This window comes from Varroa jacobsoni, unplaced genomic scaffold (genome assembly GCF_002532875.2).
Source record: "Varroa jacobsoni isolate VJ856 unplaced genomic scaffold, vjacob_1.0 scaffold_1050, whole genome shotgun sequence".
NCBI classification, from domain to species: Eukaryota; Metazoa; Arthropoda; class Arachnida; order Mesostigmata; family Varroidae; genus Varroa; species Varroa jacobsoni.
The window spans coordinates 66,211-80,962 of NW_019213952.1; the positions used below are offsets into that span (position 1 = coordinate 66,211).

The window sequence follows — 14,752 nt, forward strand, 5'->3', positions numbered from 1 at the left end:
TGATCGACTGGATATTTTTTTAACCGTTTTTAAACACGCTTTTGCCATAGACCACTATAGATACGTGCATAGAGATATTCGAGTCACCCTTTTCAACGAAGATCATTTAACACGGTAACCGTTAGAGCATAATCTATTGTCGTCAAAGGGTGATGTCGCTTAAACTGCATTTCTATGTGCTTCTAGTTGCATTTTGAGCAAGGAAAAAGACAAGCTTCTCGATGACCATTTTGCCCAATATGATTCGTATATGCTAGTATGTATGTACGTGCCAGTGATGTCGGTGCATACCGCATGGGAGTTATGGTTTTGTTACTGCTTTACGGAAAAACAGATAATACCGATTTCAAAATTGACGACTGATATATTTATCTTCTTTCACCAGTGGCACCTAAACCCTAGAGCAATTTGTTAGCAATATCATAAAAAGTTTGTTCATACTATAAGTGTTCAATGGGATAGTTATTGTTCCAGCTCTCAAAAACAAACAAAAACTCTTAATAAGTTTGAGACTTTGTATTAGAATCGATGCTTCTGCTCAGTTATAGACATTGTGTTGTCTACAAATACTATTGTTAGTGCTTTATTATCACACAAAATTTAATTATTAAATTCATTGTTGTGGTTAATGGGGTCCGTTTATTATCAACAACTGCTCCTGCTCTGCTTTGGTTATGATCGGCCTAATTTCACCTTTCCTATTCCCTTAATTGCAAAGACAGTTCTGTTGGACTGCAACAAATTGTGACGATTAAGTTTTTAATGCAAAAATTGTTGTACCCAAAAGACGCAGTATTCTCTTGGCGGCATCTTTAAAGTGGACTAACTTGCGGCTGCAGGGAGAAAATCCTGCAGTTTCTTACCTTAGCATAGGGGTACCTTCGTCAGGTTCAGCCTAGATGACGCCACTAGTATCTAGTCGCAATAGGCCGTCACGATTTTATAGGGCCACGATATCTGCTTGAAGGTTACCTTCCTAAAAGTAACTGATTACATCACAGGGTAGACTCGGTTAGCGTTCGCTTTAGGTAATGTGATTTTTTTTTTTCATAAGAAGTCTATTCATAGATTTCATAGACAACAAATAGCTCGTCTTGGGAGGAAATTGCGCATTATCGCCAAGGACATTTTTAGACGCTCTTTAACTATATAGAGGTTGCTAACTAACGTATCCTTAAACCTGAAACTATCTTTCAGCACACACCTAATGAAACTCGAATTACTCAACGTCTACCTTGATCATCAAGTTAGTCGCAGGTACTGTGAAAATTATGCTTAATATAAGCGCTATTCTATCAAAGGGAAAACATTAATAAGAAAGTACACAATTAGGTCACGTGATAAAAAGTCCCGCGTCACAGTGGTAAGGAAGGCTGCCATCCCGGATGATTAGCACGTGATCATCAGTTACTTCCACCAGAAAATAGTGGCCCCGATCAGTAGGACGATATCTTTAAGAATGACATGTTGCCGAAAAAGATTGCCCTGCTTATGGCAGGTGGCCATATAAAGCTGAGAATCATCACCTTTACAGCAGAACTTCACTATATCGTCATGGTACAACAGAATTGTTATTAGCAATTTTTGATCCTTGTAGAACATGTTTGAAATAGCCTGTTTGTATAGAAAGCTTTTGCAAAAGTAATGAACCTTTTATTTGTGGTAGCAAAAGGGTGGCGTGTGACCGTCGTCTATTTGCCGGTGCCCATTGTAAGGCATTCTCACGAGCTTATATTGTGTTTCCCTAATAATGTAACAATTACAGATGGCACAGTATTCAGAGGACAAGGTCGTGAAAGCCTAATAGTCTTCTACTCGCTTATAACTTATTTCGTATAGTCCTTAATTAGAGTATTCTTTGTAAAGAAGACATAGACTGATCTACTCATGTGTCATAAGCTGTCCTTTTAACCTAAACGATTCCTCTTGCTGACCAGAGGGAGCAGTGAATGATAGAGCTCTTCATTCGAACATTCTAGACGTCAAGTTGACGTTTGATAATGTGGAATCGAATGAAGATTAGTATTCTAATGTATTTTGAAACAATATATTTTTCAATACACTTTCAGACGTTGCTCACCTAATGATTGGTTGAGAAGTTGCAGGGAATAAATGTTAGTATCTTGAGTTAACATAAAAGCAATCATAGGCCACTGCATATTTTGACATTATACTCTAAAGTAAAAAATAATATGATAAGTTATACAAACCAGACATATAAAAGCTTTTATTGACTAGTTGTATGTACTTGCAGTCGAGATGCTCGTTGATGCCACCAATAAATGAAATTGGTATAAGTTCATATGTTAAAGTTTCTTAGTTAGTTTCTTACTTGATACTATGGCAGCCACCGTCTCATACTGCATAAGTACAGCGGACCCTCTTTTGAAAGGGTTCGCTGTAATTAAGCTGTAAGTATTCTTATAGTATGCATTCGTCTATTGAATTTCGATGGCTCTAGGAACTTGCTTTTGCAATCCTTTTAGTTAGTGAGTTTTCGGCCACGCAGTTAAAACGCTCTCGAGGCTTTGGAACCCAAGGCCTCAAGATGGCTTCGGGTACATCGCTCGCCCAACCTCATTTCGGTCCCCGCAAGGGCAAGGTGCTTTTCGACACAGGATTTAGGCTTCTGTTCAGAATTAAGAATTTAAATAACGTACTATATAGTGTAATAGGGCCTATAGAAATCCTAAACAGGGTCAACCAATGTGAAATGCCGATCAGGCCGCGGTAGATCAATATCTCTGTATTGCAGGATAAATTCGCTAAGGATTGAATTGAAACGTTATTCTGCATCACTTTACTTTCTCCATTCAGCCAAATGACCGTATGTGAATTGTCGGCCTCCCTTGCAAATGGACTAAGATAGCTGGTACTCACAAAATGTTTCTCAGAACATCAAAGCAATGAAAATATTATATAGGGACTCGTCTATAGCTCACTTTCCACACGCTAATGAACCTGCGCTAAGCGTTTGCTTAATGAAATGAATATTATATGAAAGCTCAATATCATACTAGTTTGCACTCAGTGACTGCATTTACAGGGTATTCAGATACCATTTCTTTAGAATGCGGTATCTTTAGTTCGTATCGCCGTGTTCCTCTATCAAAGTTCACACATTATAGAGTTGATGGTCAAAAACTTGATGGAAAAAAAGATAGGAAGCGTCTCTTTGTCTATAAGCTATATACTTGACGTTCCGCAATGATCCCATGGCGTTCGGCAGGGGCCGAGAAGGCACATTTTTTCTATTACATTATTCATACGGAGCGTAACTATATGACCGGAAATTACTAACAATTGTATATAAGCACATAACTAGAAGCTATGGGAATCATCCGCTCTACTAAGGGATTGCTCAGAAGTTAATGTCTTGACAAAAATTTTGGCGAGGCTTTTCAGTGGGCCACCCTTTAATTGAATTTAACTGCTCATTTTCACGATGATTTTTGCCAGAAGGGACCCTGAAGATGACGTATTTAAAGAAATAGCATTACTATGGATGACTTGTCGAGTCAACCCGGTTATAATCTTAAAATCAAATATATATATATATATATGTACCGGATTTGGAAATGCTCTTAATATTTAGACGCGGGATATTTTATCATTGAGTCTTGTTGTCTGATGTTTACTTTTTTTGACATTACGTTGTTAAAATGTTTTGAAAACAAACAGCATTGGAAGCGAGTATAAACAGTTCGTTAAGGCTGATATTTTTAAAACGTAGATTATCGGTAATACATTTCGAAATGTCAATTTTCTAAGTAATTACTTGAACCCCACTTAGTTTTAATAGCGTTATAATGCCTTGAACATAGTGTTGAAAAGTTGTACCTGTGAAACAGATCTGTTCACGCTCCGTGATCATACGCGTCGTCCGTCCGTCTAGTTCGATTCCTATATCCGACACGTTCCGATTAACGTTTTCATAGGTTTCATCATCACCGATGGCATTGGAACGAGATGATAATTATAGCTAAGTGTAAATGGAATTGAAACACAGTCAAATTTAATTCAAATATATGGACACTCGCTACGAAATTGCGCAAATTTCTGTCCGATCTATATTATATGCATAATTTACAATTCTTTTTTTTTCTTTTAATAGTCCAGATAAGTGTCGTTGTCGAGCTTCATAATGTCGGAAAGGTTCTTGGCAGGTATAAATTATACTTTATTATTCCATTGGTAGTTAGTGAAAGCTAATTTTAACCTGCCAACAATCAAGTCGCGATCGTTTTGTGTTATTTATATTTGTGTTTTTCGAATATTTTCGAGGTATTGACGGTGTGCCACTTTGATGTAACCATAGACAGTGTTCTACAGTGGTATAACTAAGTGCCAACATCCGCAAGAACGAGTGTATTTGGCCCGAGCATGCCTCGTTTCGAAAAGTGGCGGGCTAAATGACTCGACGTGCCATCGCCATCAATTAATTCATTAGCGGATTTGAAGGACGATAGGTGATTTTGAATGAACGTGGAGAATAACTACCAGTCATTGACAACTTTCACTATTTTGGGTTCTTTGACGAATTGCGTATCGTCGACTGCTCAACAAATACCCTCAGTTCTATCCCTTGAACAACGCCTAGGGAATGGACAATATTTAATTTCACGCATCATCAATGGCTCGTCAAGCACACACACACACACATTTACAGCGTGTTGAAGAAAAACAAACAAAGGGTTCAAGCCTATGATCTCAAAACCTACGACCAGAATGGTGAATTCACATGGCCTTGTGGGATTCAGCTAAAGAACATATTTTTTCTTTACAAGTTTGTTTTACGTGTTTTTATGTACACTATACGAAATAGCAACGACGGAGCGTGTTGGTTAATTACCTACCCTATCTCAAGCAGTGAACTCTTAAGCGTTCTTCGTACGTGTCTATCTTGTGCTATTTATATCAGTATCGTTTGTCTGGGAACATAGTCCAATTCCTAGATCGGATAATTTACAGACTTGAAACGTACGTTCCACCATGTTTCCTTTGACGCATGGCAGATAGAGCTGACTAGAGAAAAAAGTTAATTAAATTCATATCTTAAATGGCCGGTTAGCTGCTATTCGTACGAAACAAATCGTCTGTGTTTGCTCGATTAAAACAACTAAGCGTCCCTAATCAGACAAGCAAATTATTATTGTTCTTATATAACAGCTACAAATCAAGCCATACGAGCACGGCGCTAAGCGTATATCACTATAGCGATTTTACGTAAAAGCATCATGATGATCTCGTTTCCCAATTTTATACAGATGAATACAACCACGAAATAAATGATCGTACTATTAGTTGCTCACGCAATGGTCATCTAAGTTACGTTTTTATAACTTTAGACGCGTAAACACAGTTATCGTTTTAATGATATATATATATATATATATATATATATATATATATGATAATAAGTTAAGTTGTCAAAATCCTTGTTCCTACTTGTAGTAACGGCCTTATTTGCCTAAGGCGTAGATCTATTTGACTTTATGCGGCAAAAAACTCCATTGATAACTGAGAACGTACCCGAGATGTGACATCTAACCACCATTGAATGGCGGACATATTAATCCAATTTAACGAATCTTTAAAGGTAAAAATTCTCAACACATCGTTGCCAATCGGTCCTGACCTAAAATTGACCACTATAGCTATCTGGTGAACAAAGTATCAGGGAATGATGACGAACTTATTCTAGATCTTAACTATTTTTCCATGTCGCCTAGTGACAGATGACACAGACTTGTAGTAAGATTGTAATTTCCGTGCCGACAAAACACTCGTTGAAAATCAATAGCTAAACATTGCTAACACATACTTAGCAAATTAACTTTTTTGCCAATGTCCGTCTTACCAACGCAGAAGTTAATGCATTAGCTTACTCTGAAATCCTTATTACGTCATCTGGTAAGAAATAGCACTCCGGCATCCTGCAATTTCGCAGTTGGCCCGGGGGGGTTCGGGCAGAATCGATGGAAGATTCTATAAGAATTTAGAAAAATGTTTTGTACTTTTGATTTGACGCGCGTTCTGCTGTCAAATCGAGTTTGGAAGATAGCGAATTGTACGAGCACCACAATGTCAAACGCAAACGGCCATCCGTCTGACCGAGTTTTGCATATCGCCGGACGAGTTTTGCAGGCACGAGCAAAGTCGGTGAAAATTCATAGAACTATTGGCGTCATCTGCTCTGAATGCGTGCAACTACAGTTTATAAACGCCGTAAATAGCGTATGAACTTTAATAAACTTTGCCCCCCCTCCTAACTTCATTGCGGATGCAGTTGAAGCACTTTGATTTAAATCGCAAATTATAACTGATTTGAAAACTTGACTGTTCTCACTGGAATGAGGACTTTTAGGATAAACGAAACTTTTATTTTATGCGGTTCTTTTACACTGGCAAGTAACTTCCTAATCGAACTACACTGTCCTCAGATTTTGGCTAATTAGCGATACATTTCGGTGATGCCTGCGCAAATTATAAAGGAGCACATGTTCTCAGGAAGAGACAAACGTTCCGGAACACAGAATAGACAAACGCATTAAGGGTTTACTTTACAAGCACTGCTTAACGCTCGACCGCAGACGACGTGGAGGATGCGATCACCGAGAAGAAACATCCTTGTTTATAACCCTATCTTGACAAGAACCTACTATTATCACGCACTCGTGTATCCAGAATATTCGCCTTATTCAAAAAACGCTTTCAGCAGGACTGTAAGCGGGCTTATCAGCTGCGGCCATGAAATCTAACGGAAACATCGCTTAGTGACATTACTTCGACAACTGGCTTCATGCTGTAATTTTCCACTCCACATCCCATAGTCAGCACCGTTCCTCCAGACTAATTAGAATTAATCAAAATAAATCACTTATTTATATAAACTGTGCATTTACGTAACACAATCGATCTATAGCCCCCTAAAAACCTGTGTAAATAGCGCGTACCGATTGAAAGTTTCATCCAATTTTTCATACTTTGCTGACGTATTTTCTTCGTCATGACAAAAAGCAGCTCTATCTCTCCTTGTATATATCAGTAGTTTAATCTTGCCGCTTTAACATATGTCAACTTGTCATGTGCCTTTTTCCTTCCCTTCATGTATCTATATTCCAATTAATGGTCTACTCAGGTAGGTCAAACAAAACGTTAGGACAAGCGCGGCCTATCACGTTTTTCGCTTCATAAATCAGAATTAGTATATATTTATTACTGTATTGACAATTGATCTAAGGCCAAGCTGGTTAGCAGCCCGGATACGAAGTGACGCTACCTTATTCATCGTCGAACTAACGGATATTTATACAAGTATAATACTTAATTTACAAATCTTGTAAGTTAATCAATATGGCTGGCAACTAAATGTGGCTGCATCGAGCATGTATTGCATTACATTTTATCGGTTTTTGAAATGCCGGATACGTAAACGCAAAATCGAGAAAAAAAAATCCAGCAGTTCTAATTGTGGTTGCAATGATTGTTACCCATGGCATTGCATGATAGTTCCTCTTTTCGTTATATACAGGCAGATTCTCTTTAACAATGTAGTAATAACTGCTTGTGAGTCTAATTTCTATAACGGCACTGGTCCATGGCAGTCTGTGATGTAAGGGCACAAGCGATCGTGCACCCTTTCGTACTTCCTAAGTTTCAAAAGTTATTTGTCACGTATTTCGTCAACGCTTGTTTAAGTCCATATGCTATACGTAGTATAATGTACACGCAATTAATTAGATCCAATTAAAAAAATTGATTTTTAATGAAGTTAAAGATGGCTGCATAATCTCCATTTGATAATTGTTTACGTGATACTATTCTGTTAAAAATATTTGGGTAACATCTATAAGACACCTAAAAAGATCTAATAGAAAAGGGATTATCCCGGCTATTGCTTTTCCTATTGCTGTTTTTACTTGCGGTTTAGTCGCGGACAAAAGACGAATGTATGTGACGTATGCGTAATATTGAGAGGCAAAAAAGGTACCGCTAAATTTCTAAAAATACCGCTAAAACGTTGAAAATTCTGGTAACTACTCAATTAGCCGCAGCAATCGTTGCACTTGGACAAACTTGATATATATATAAATTTTTTTGGCGTATTTCATTTAATATTTACTTATACGATCGAATAGGGGCATATTTTTAACTAGGTAGTTTCACCCAAAACATTTGCACGCTTTTTTAACCGTCTGGTAAAAAAAAAATAATTTACCCTTTGGTTTCAATCCAACCGTTCGAAAAATCGCGAGAGACCACCCTGCTTTCTCAATGAATGAGGAGACATATAGTTTTATATGAATCTATTAAGGGCATAGAAGCTTATTCATTTCTTTATTGCTCGCTCGGCCACCTTGATACTAGAAAATAAGACACTTTAATTGAGGGAATTTTACTCGCAGCGCATCTAACAGAAGCGAAAATAATAGCTATCCTATTAATTATCAGTCAATGAAGTTTCGTCTGTAAACTTTTGCTGGTAGTAGTTAGATACTTCATACATACATACATAGTTCACAGAGAGACCTACCAGATGTCCTAAAGATGGCGGCGAGGTCCGACGAATAGCATGGTATATCTTAATTTCCCTCGCACACTTAAAGCAGCCACGTATATCGTTAGGCTCGTAGAAACTCGGTTCCTACACCCAAAAATTACTGACGTAAGTAACAACATAAACATAAATACTCGATGCAAACCATATCACCATAAAAAGAAGATCTTATCATCGTTGCTGTTGTTTTGCGTAATAACAGTAGCGGCCAAAATATAACATACTGATGCATTTGTAGCATGGAATAGCGGAAAAAACGAGTCGGACTTTTTTCTATTATGGATAAAAAAAAAAGGACTCCGCGCGTATGTTGAAATTGTTCGAAATATATATATTTTTTTTTTACGAAAAAAAGGCCTGCGCGTTGCCTAGCGTCACCTGCATAATAGAAAAATCTACAAACCATTCCGCTTTCGCTATTCCGTTGCACGAACGTCTCGTTGAGATGCTTGAGGCATTTTGTCGGAACCATGATGATAAATCTGATAACGATCCCTCGTATTTCGGTTTCGCCGCTATCGGCTTTGGCGCTTACGATCGAATAGTACTGGACGTGGTTAACGCGTACCTTCGAAGCAGACAACAGACGCAGCGAATGAATAATGCAAAAGGTAATGCAAGCTATGAACAGTTATATTATGTATCAGTGGTATAGTTGATCGACATCAATGGAGAAAACGCTTTTAGTTAATTCTGTGGGTCTGCGATCCTCTGCCTGGTTATTATGGATGACTTTTATTTTCCAGTAATAGTAAACATGCAGTACGAATACAAAGGCACATCTTCGCGCAATGGATAATGGAACCCTTTTGCGTAGACCGTGACGCGATTAGCAGAACAAAGGCTGTAAGGTGGTTGAATAATAGGGCACAAGCTCCGGCTAGGCACCTTCGGAAAGTTAACTAGTGCGATCAATATGCTCCGCTAATTATAACTTCCCTAGATTTATTTCTTTTGTGCAAGAATATCGTCTATAGGATTCATGTTGAATGATTTTCAGTGACCTCTTGTTTAGTGTCGACGGTCGACACGCAATATTGCCGCCATTTGAAGGCGATGCCCCAGGTTACATCTTCATTGGACACGTGGGAACCGTGAAACGTATCAGCAAACCTCCGCGTCTTCGTAGGTGTACCAGATCAAATCTAAAACGTATCCGAATGTAACACTTTTAGAGCTAGTGCGTTAGTACTGGAGGGTAACTGGTCATGGTACATGGTAAGTGGGGGGCAGAGGTCGGATCAAATGAGAACGTTGCTACAAACATCCCTAAACGAAAAAAGTAAATTTCGCATAGAACTTTTAGCCACTTTAATCACTACCGTGAATGCCAATGCTTATAAAGCAGTCATCCCCAGGGAAAGATGAAAGTGTAGATAAAAATAGGTACCGGATAATGGGAACAAAAAGTGAGACGTTACGCTTGCTAAGCTGCTGAAGATTGGATACTATTATGTGTTAGTCGAGTCCAATATTTCAAGTGTAGTTATACAGTGGGAACTATGAACGTAATAAGGCAGAGAAAGGCGAAGTACATCTTTGCGATGAAATTAGAAATGGCAAACGTTCTACTCCAGTGATTTTCATAAGAATTTATGTCTTAATTTTTTTCAATAAACCCTGTGTTGGTAGCAAGAGACAAACAAAGAGATGCTATCTGTAACATAATGTTGTATGCCAGTTGTCCTATACAATGAAGGCACTAACCCTTTTTTTGTCAAGTGTGAAGTCTCAATATTTATACACAATAATTTTTAATGTGCTACTTGTCAACTGACTGCTGTCCGACATATTTATGTGTGCGTGTGCATGTGCTCTTCGCGTTGTGTGCATTTTAGAAGCTCTTACTGAAGCTCCTTAGGCACATTAAGTCTCAATTAAACGGCTTTCATCTTGTGAATATCGTGATATCGAAAATAGCGAATATCAAACTGCAGGAGTTATGAGCAAACGGCTCCCCTTTTCGAAAATATGCTGATTGACCTGGTGAGAACGTTTATATAGTTATTTTTCAAATTCGAAGAGTGAAAAGCAATATAACAACAGTTAGGTACAGTTCGGGTAGGAGTAAATGGTCGGAATGGAACTGGAAAAGCAAGTTTTTCAGGAGTAAAGCGGAAGCATGGTACATGTAATGGTGGTTGACCGTGAAGTGCAAAACGTCTCCGAAAGACGTTAGGTCGGGCCGACCTTTCCGTGACGCAAAATAACACTGATGGTGCGTGACAGTATTGTACAGCCGCTTGCCCCGCGCTGAGAGATTCATCTCAACTAAACATCCGTGGCCGTTCGCGCAACGCGGCGGATAATAGACACGGGCACTGCCCTATTTAGAAACAGACAAGTACATTAACAACATCGATGGGCCATAAACGCATGTAGTTTAAAAACAGATATGTGAGCATGCAAGATAGTCTTTCAGGTACGCTAATTGCCTCGTGACCCGCGTGAGAAATACGCGTGCTTTTCATGCATCTTTTCGGCTACAACTGTAAAGATATTATTGCGAGAAAAGCAAGACAACGAAATACAAGATTGTTTTTCCGTTCTCCATAATCAAGAATACAGAATACGGCTAGATAGATTAAATGACCGGGAAGGCTTTCAGCAACATTGCTAGGATAGTAAAGCTTTTGACTAAAGTATGAGAATCTTGACGATCACAATAGGCAGAAACTAGAAGATATTTACTCAAGAGCAGGTAATGACAACAACGAACCCAACTACTGCTCCACCACAAGCAAGCGTTTTAGGAGCCAACTCAGCTTTTAAAGAATGAGTCACTGTCAAGCGAAGCCACTGTTAAAGAACCGCTGATGGGAAAGACGGTTGAAACCGGGCAGTTGGAATACGAGTAATCGGTTTTGCTTACTTCAGAAGTGAAGCAGGTTTTGGCAGCATTAACGACTAGAGACCGACCCCAATACGCGGCATCTTGAATCATCGAACACACTTACGAAGCTGATCACGATGCTTGCAGAGAGACCGTATCTTGAGTGGACTTGAAAAATTACACAGCGCAGCGTGAAAGGGCTACAACTCTCGCGCTCCTCTCCCCGGAAGCGCTAGAGAATATAAGATAATATAAACTAAACGGAAGTTTAAGCAACTAGACCTTTTAACTTACTGCGTCTCTACGTACGTGGATCTTTCTGCAATAAGAGTAACAGACCAAGCTGCCCTAATTGAGACATCTCCCTTTCCTACAATGATAACGTAGGCACTCTCACGTCCTGCCTAGTGAGGAAAGATGTCGTTGCTTTGCGCAATCAGCGACTAAGCCTCATAGCAGCCTATGTTCAGCCGGCTGATTCAGAATCAACATCCATACCCTGGAATGCACCCAGGAGGTTCTGTACCTAATATGGTGAATGGCGAAACTTATACGCAGCATCTAGTTGAAATTCTCTAGTATAAAGTGCAGCCTTTCCGTCCGCCCCCTGGAAGCATGGATCAGGCCTTGCGCGAAGGGCTTAGATGACCTTCAAATTTATGGCCAAAGTAGAGCCCGAGTTCTACCCTCTGTCTTTAGCTTCTATGTTTAAGATGATCTGTCGAAAATCTTGTGCATCACGAAGGTAACAATACTTTGAAAGGCGTTTGATTACCGATACAGAACGTTGACCATACAAATGGCTAACATGTCACGATAACCTGGCGGCTTGCCCGATTAGCTCCTCATCGTTCATGAATCACTTGGATATGCTCGCGTCAAGGGGTACGATACTACGCGCGGTGTCCTTTTTTTCGGCAGCCTGGGAAGTGGGATGTCAATACAACACGATACTCTTTACTAGGTTTCAGAGTGCGCGAACTAACACAAGGTTTCGAGAGCCTACCGAATAAGAAAGACTTCGGTCCAGACAGGGGCCTAAGCATCTTAAATGCGCCGCCGCTCTAGTATCGCGCTGGGCGTCATTATTTAATAAACATTTACATAGCATGGTTAGTGACCTTTAAAGGGGAAGGCGACCCAACTGCACCGTCGTCATGGCGGGGGATCGCGGATAAAAATCTTTTTTTATAAACTGCTTCGTAGTTTGGTGACGAGGTGATTTAATAGCTAGTTAGAAGGTGTACACGCTATTTCAACGAAGCAACATAGTTTCTGGAAAGATCTCTCTACAGAACTGGAGACTTATTGACTGATGTCAAATTCGTACTGGAAACGAGCACCGCTCAATCCGTTATACGCGGTACTCGTTGACTTTAAAGCAGTCTTCGGATGGGCGTCCAGGGATAAGGTTATCTTCAGGCTGGCCGAAGTGGATGTTCCTATGAATGTGCTGAACTTACGCTGCGATTCTACAGGAAAACACAATAACGATGGACAACGTGGAGTAACCGGATTATGGCCCTTTACGCAGACCACTGGCTGGGCTGAACAAACTAAACTTACCCTTATTTTCCATTGAAGGGCCGCTTTGATCAAATAAGGAAGCCGAGGAAATAACGTACCCGAATAGCTTAGCGATACACGGACCCGATTAGTTCTAAATGCAACGAGTTCAAGCCCGGATCCACGCGACAGTCACAGATTTGCAACCAAATTAGGTGGAGACGATAAAATTTAGAAGGGGAGACGGCTACTGACATCTTATATGTCGTCAGGCTACTTCTTGGTCTGTTAACCGATTTCCATACTTGAGGTTGCCCTTATCCGTGAATGGTAAAAGTTTCACTGCGCGCGTCCGAAAGATACGAGAAGGTAGCGTCAAGTCGCCCCGTCGCTTGCCCCTTGCAACCGTCCTCAACTTCTTTGACCTCAAAGTAGCTCCGATCGCAATGTGGAGAGTACGCGTCACCTGGAAATCTGGACCTTACTGCGAAGGATCTCGAACAATTAAATTGGGCCAAGGCCTCTTTCTTCAACAAAACACTAGTACTATACATAACGATCTGAAATCTTCCTGTGTAGTTCCTAGCCGACTTGTGTATCCTGTCTGAGGATCCCACGTCATCACTTTACTAAGCTCCCAACAAAAGCCTTCGAAACGAACCTTACAAACTGAGAGCAAAAATTTGCGAAGATTGACGGGCGCCTCTTTGCATTGGATGCGGTGAGGAACAACTACTGGAAAAGGACGAACCGGCTAAACAGGCACCTCGTCACTCGTTTTGCCATGCATGAATTCTACGACAGACTCTAAAGGAAGCTAGCTTTTCACGAGCCAATACAAATTCGTCCGCATCTGATCCGCGTCTGCTCTAGATGCGCGCAAAATTGCAATGGATATAATGCCTCCCGTTGCTCCCTAGAAGTATCTTTAGGTCATGCGACAAATCTTTCAAATTAGTCTCATAGACTAGTCCGAGTCGTACTTCTACCATGGAAACTAATGTATCGAGCTTTACTTAAATTTCAAAAAGTACAGCCTCATTAATGTGTATATTTTTTTTTCATGTAACAGTCGATTTTCGCCATTTCAGCGAACACCTTTCACACAAAATCATCTCATTTAGAATAAAGTTACAACATCGTGCCGCCTATTTTTTTTACGAACAAGCCATTCTGTGGCTCATTAAGAAACTCAATATAGAAGACGACATACCTCCAGTGTTTCTGTTGTTACCATATTAAAAAGTTTGGCGTAATTATACGAAGTGAAGTTCCCGTGCAAAAATACCCAGTTCATTTTCTCTGATATATTCCGTTATTTACACAACGGTTGCATAAAGGCTATTTCCATATATTCCGTAGCAGATATAACAGGTATGCACGGGCAGCTAGGTAAGGATCGTTGTCAACACGGAATATATGCGGCGATAAGTATCTGCGAACTGTTCGGCCATAGGGATATCAACGCAGCTTTCCGCGCAGATTCCGCACGCTTAACTATAGCATTTTGGCGAAGGCAGCTGAACAACAAAACGCGAAGTTTAGGATGCATTGAAGTAATTTACAAGCACGAGATCTTTTTAATAAGGTGATAGACAACGTAAAGTTAACAAAGTTAGAAAAATAGTCGTGGCAGGTAGATATCGCTTCTCGACAGGTTCTAATTCGCCTTAGGATTATCGGGCAATATCGAACAAACGAACCACATTCACTGAGCTGTTGTGTTATCACGTAATACGTAAGTCACATAGATTTTTCTCAAAATATTAACGTGGAACCCGAACCCGGTTACTTTCGCATACTATTGCGACGCATGATATTTGCAAAGCTTAACTAAAATACATTTAATGCTA

General features: G+C 39.8%; 1 protein-coding gene across 31 annotated transcripts in view; it reads right to left on the bottom strand.

Moving 5' to 3' along the window:
* Window positions 1-14,752, bottom strand: part of LOC111266088 (uncharacterized) — a 76,548-nt gene that overhangs the window by 57,919 nt on the left and 3,877 nt on the right. For 7 of the 31 annotated variants that reach the window (XR_002683864.2, XR_002683860.2, XR_002683862.2 and 4 more), the window contains exons 2-5: window positions 8,964-9,128; window positions 8,537-8,647; window positions 3,841-3,982; window positions 864-986 (exon numbers count right to left, since the gene is read on the bottom strand). Coding sequence is in view for 10 of the 31 variants with exons in the window: in XM_022843255.2 (XP_022698990.1) it covers window positions 8,537-8,647; window positions 8,964-9,032 (180 nt within the window). In the remaining 21 variants the exon portion in view is untranslated. The other 24 variants (XM_022843260.2, XM_022843259.2, XM_086970782.1 and 21 more) reach the window with 13 other exon arrangements.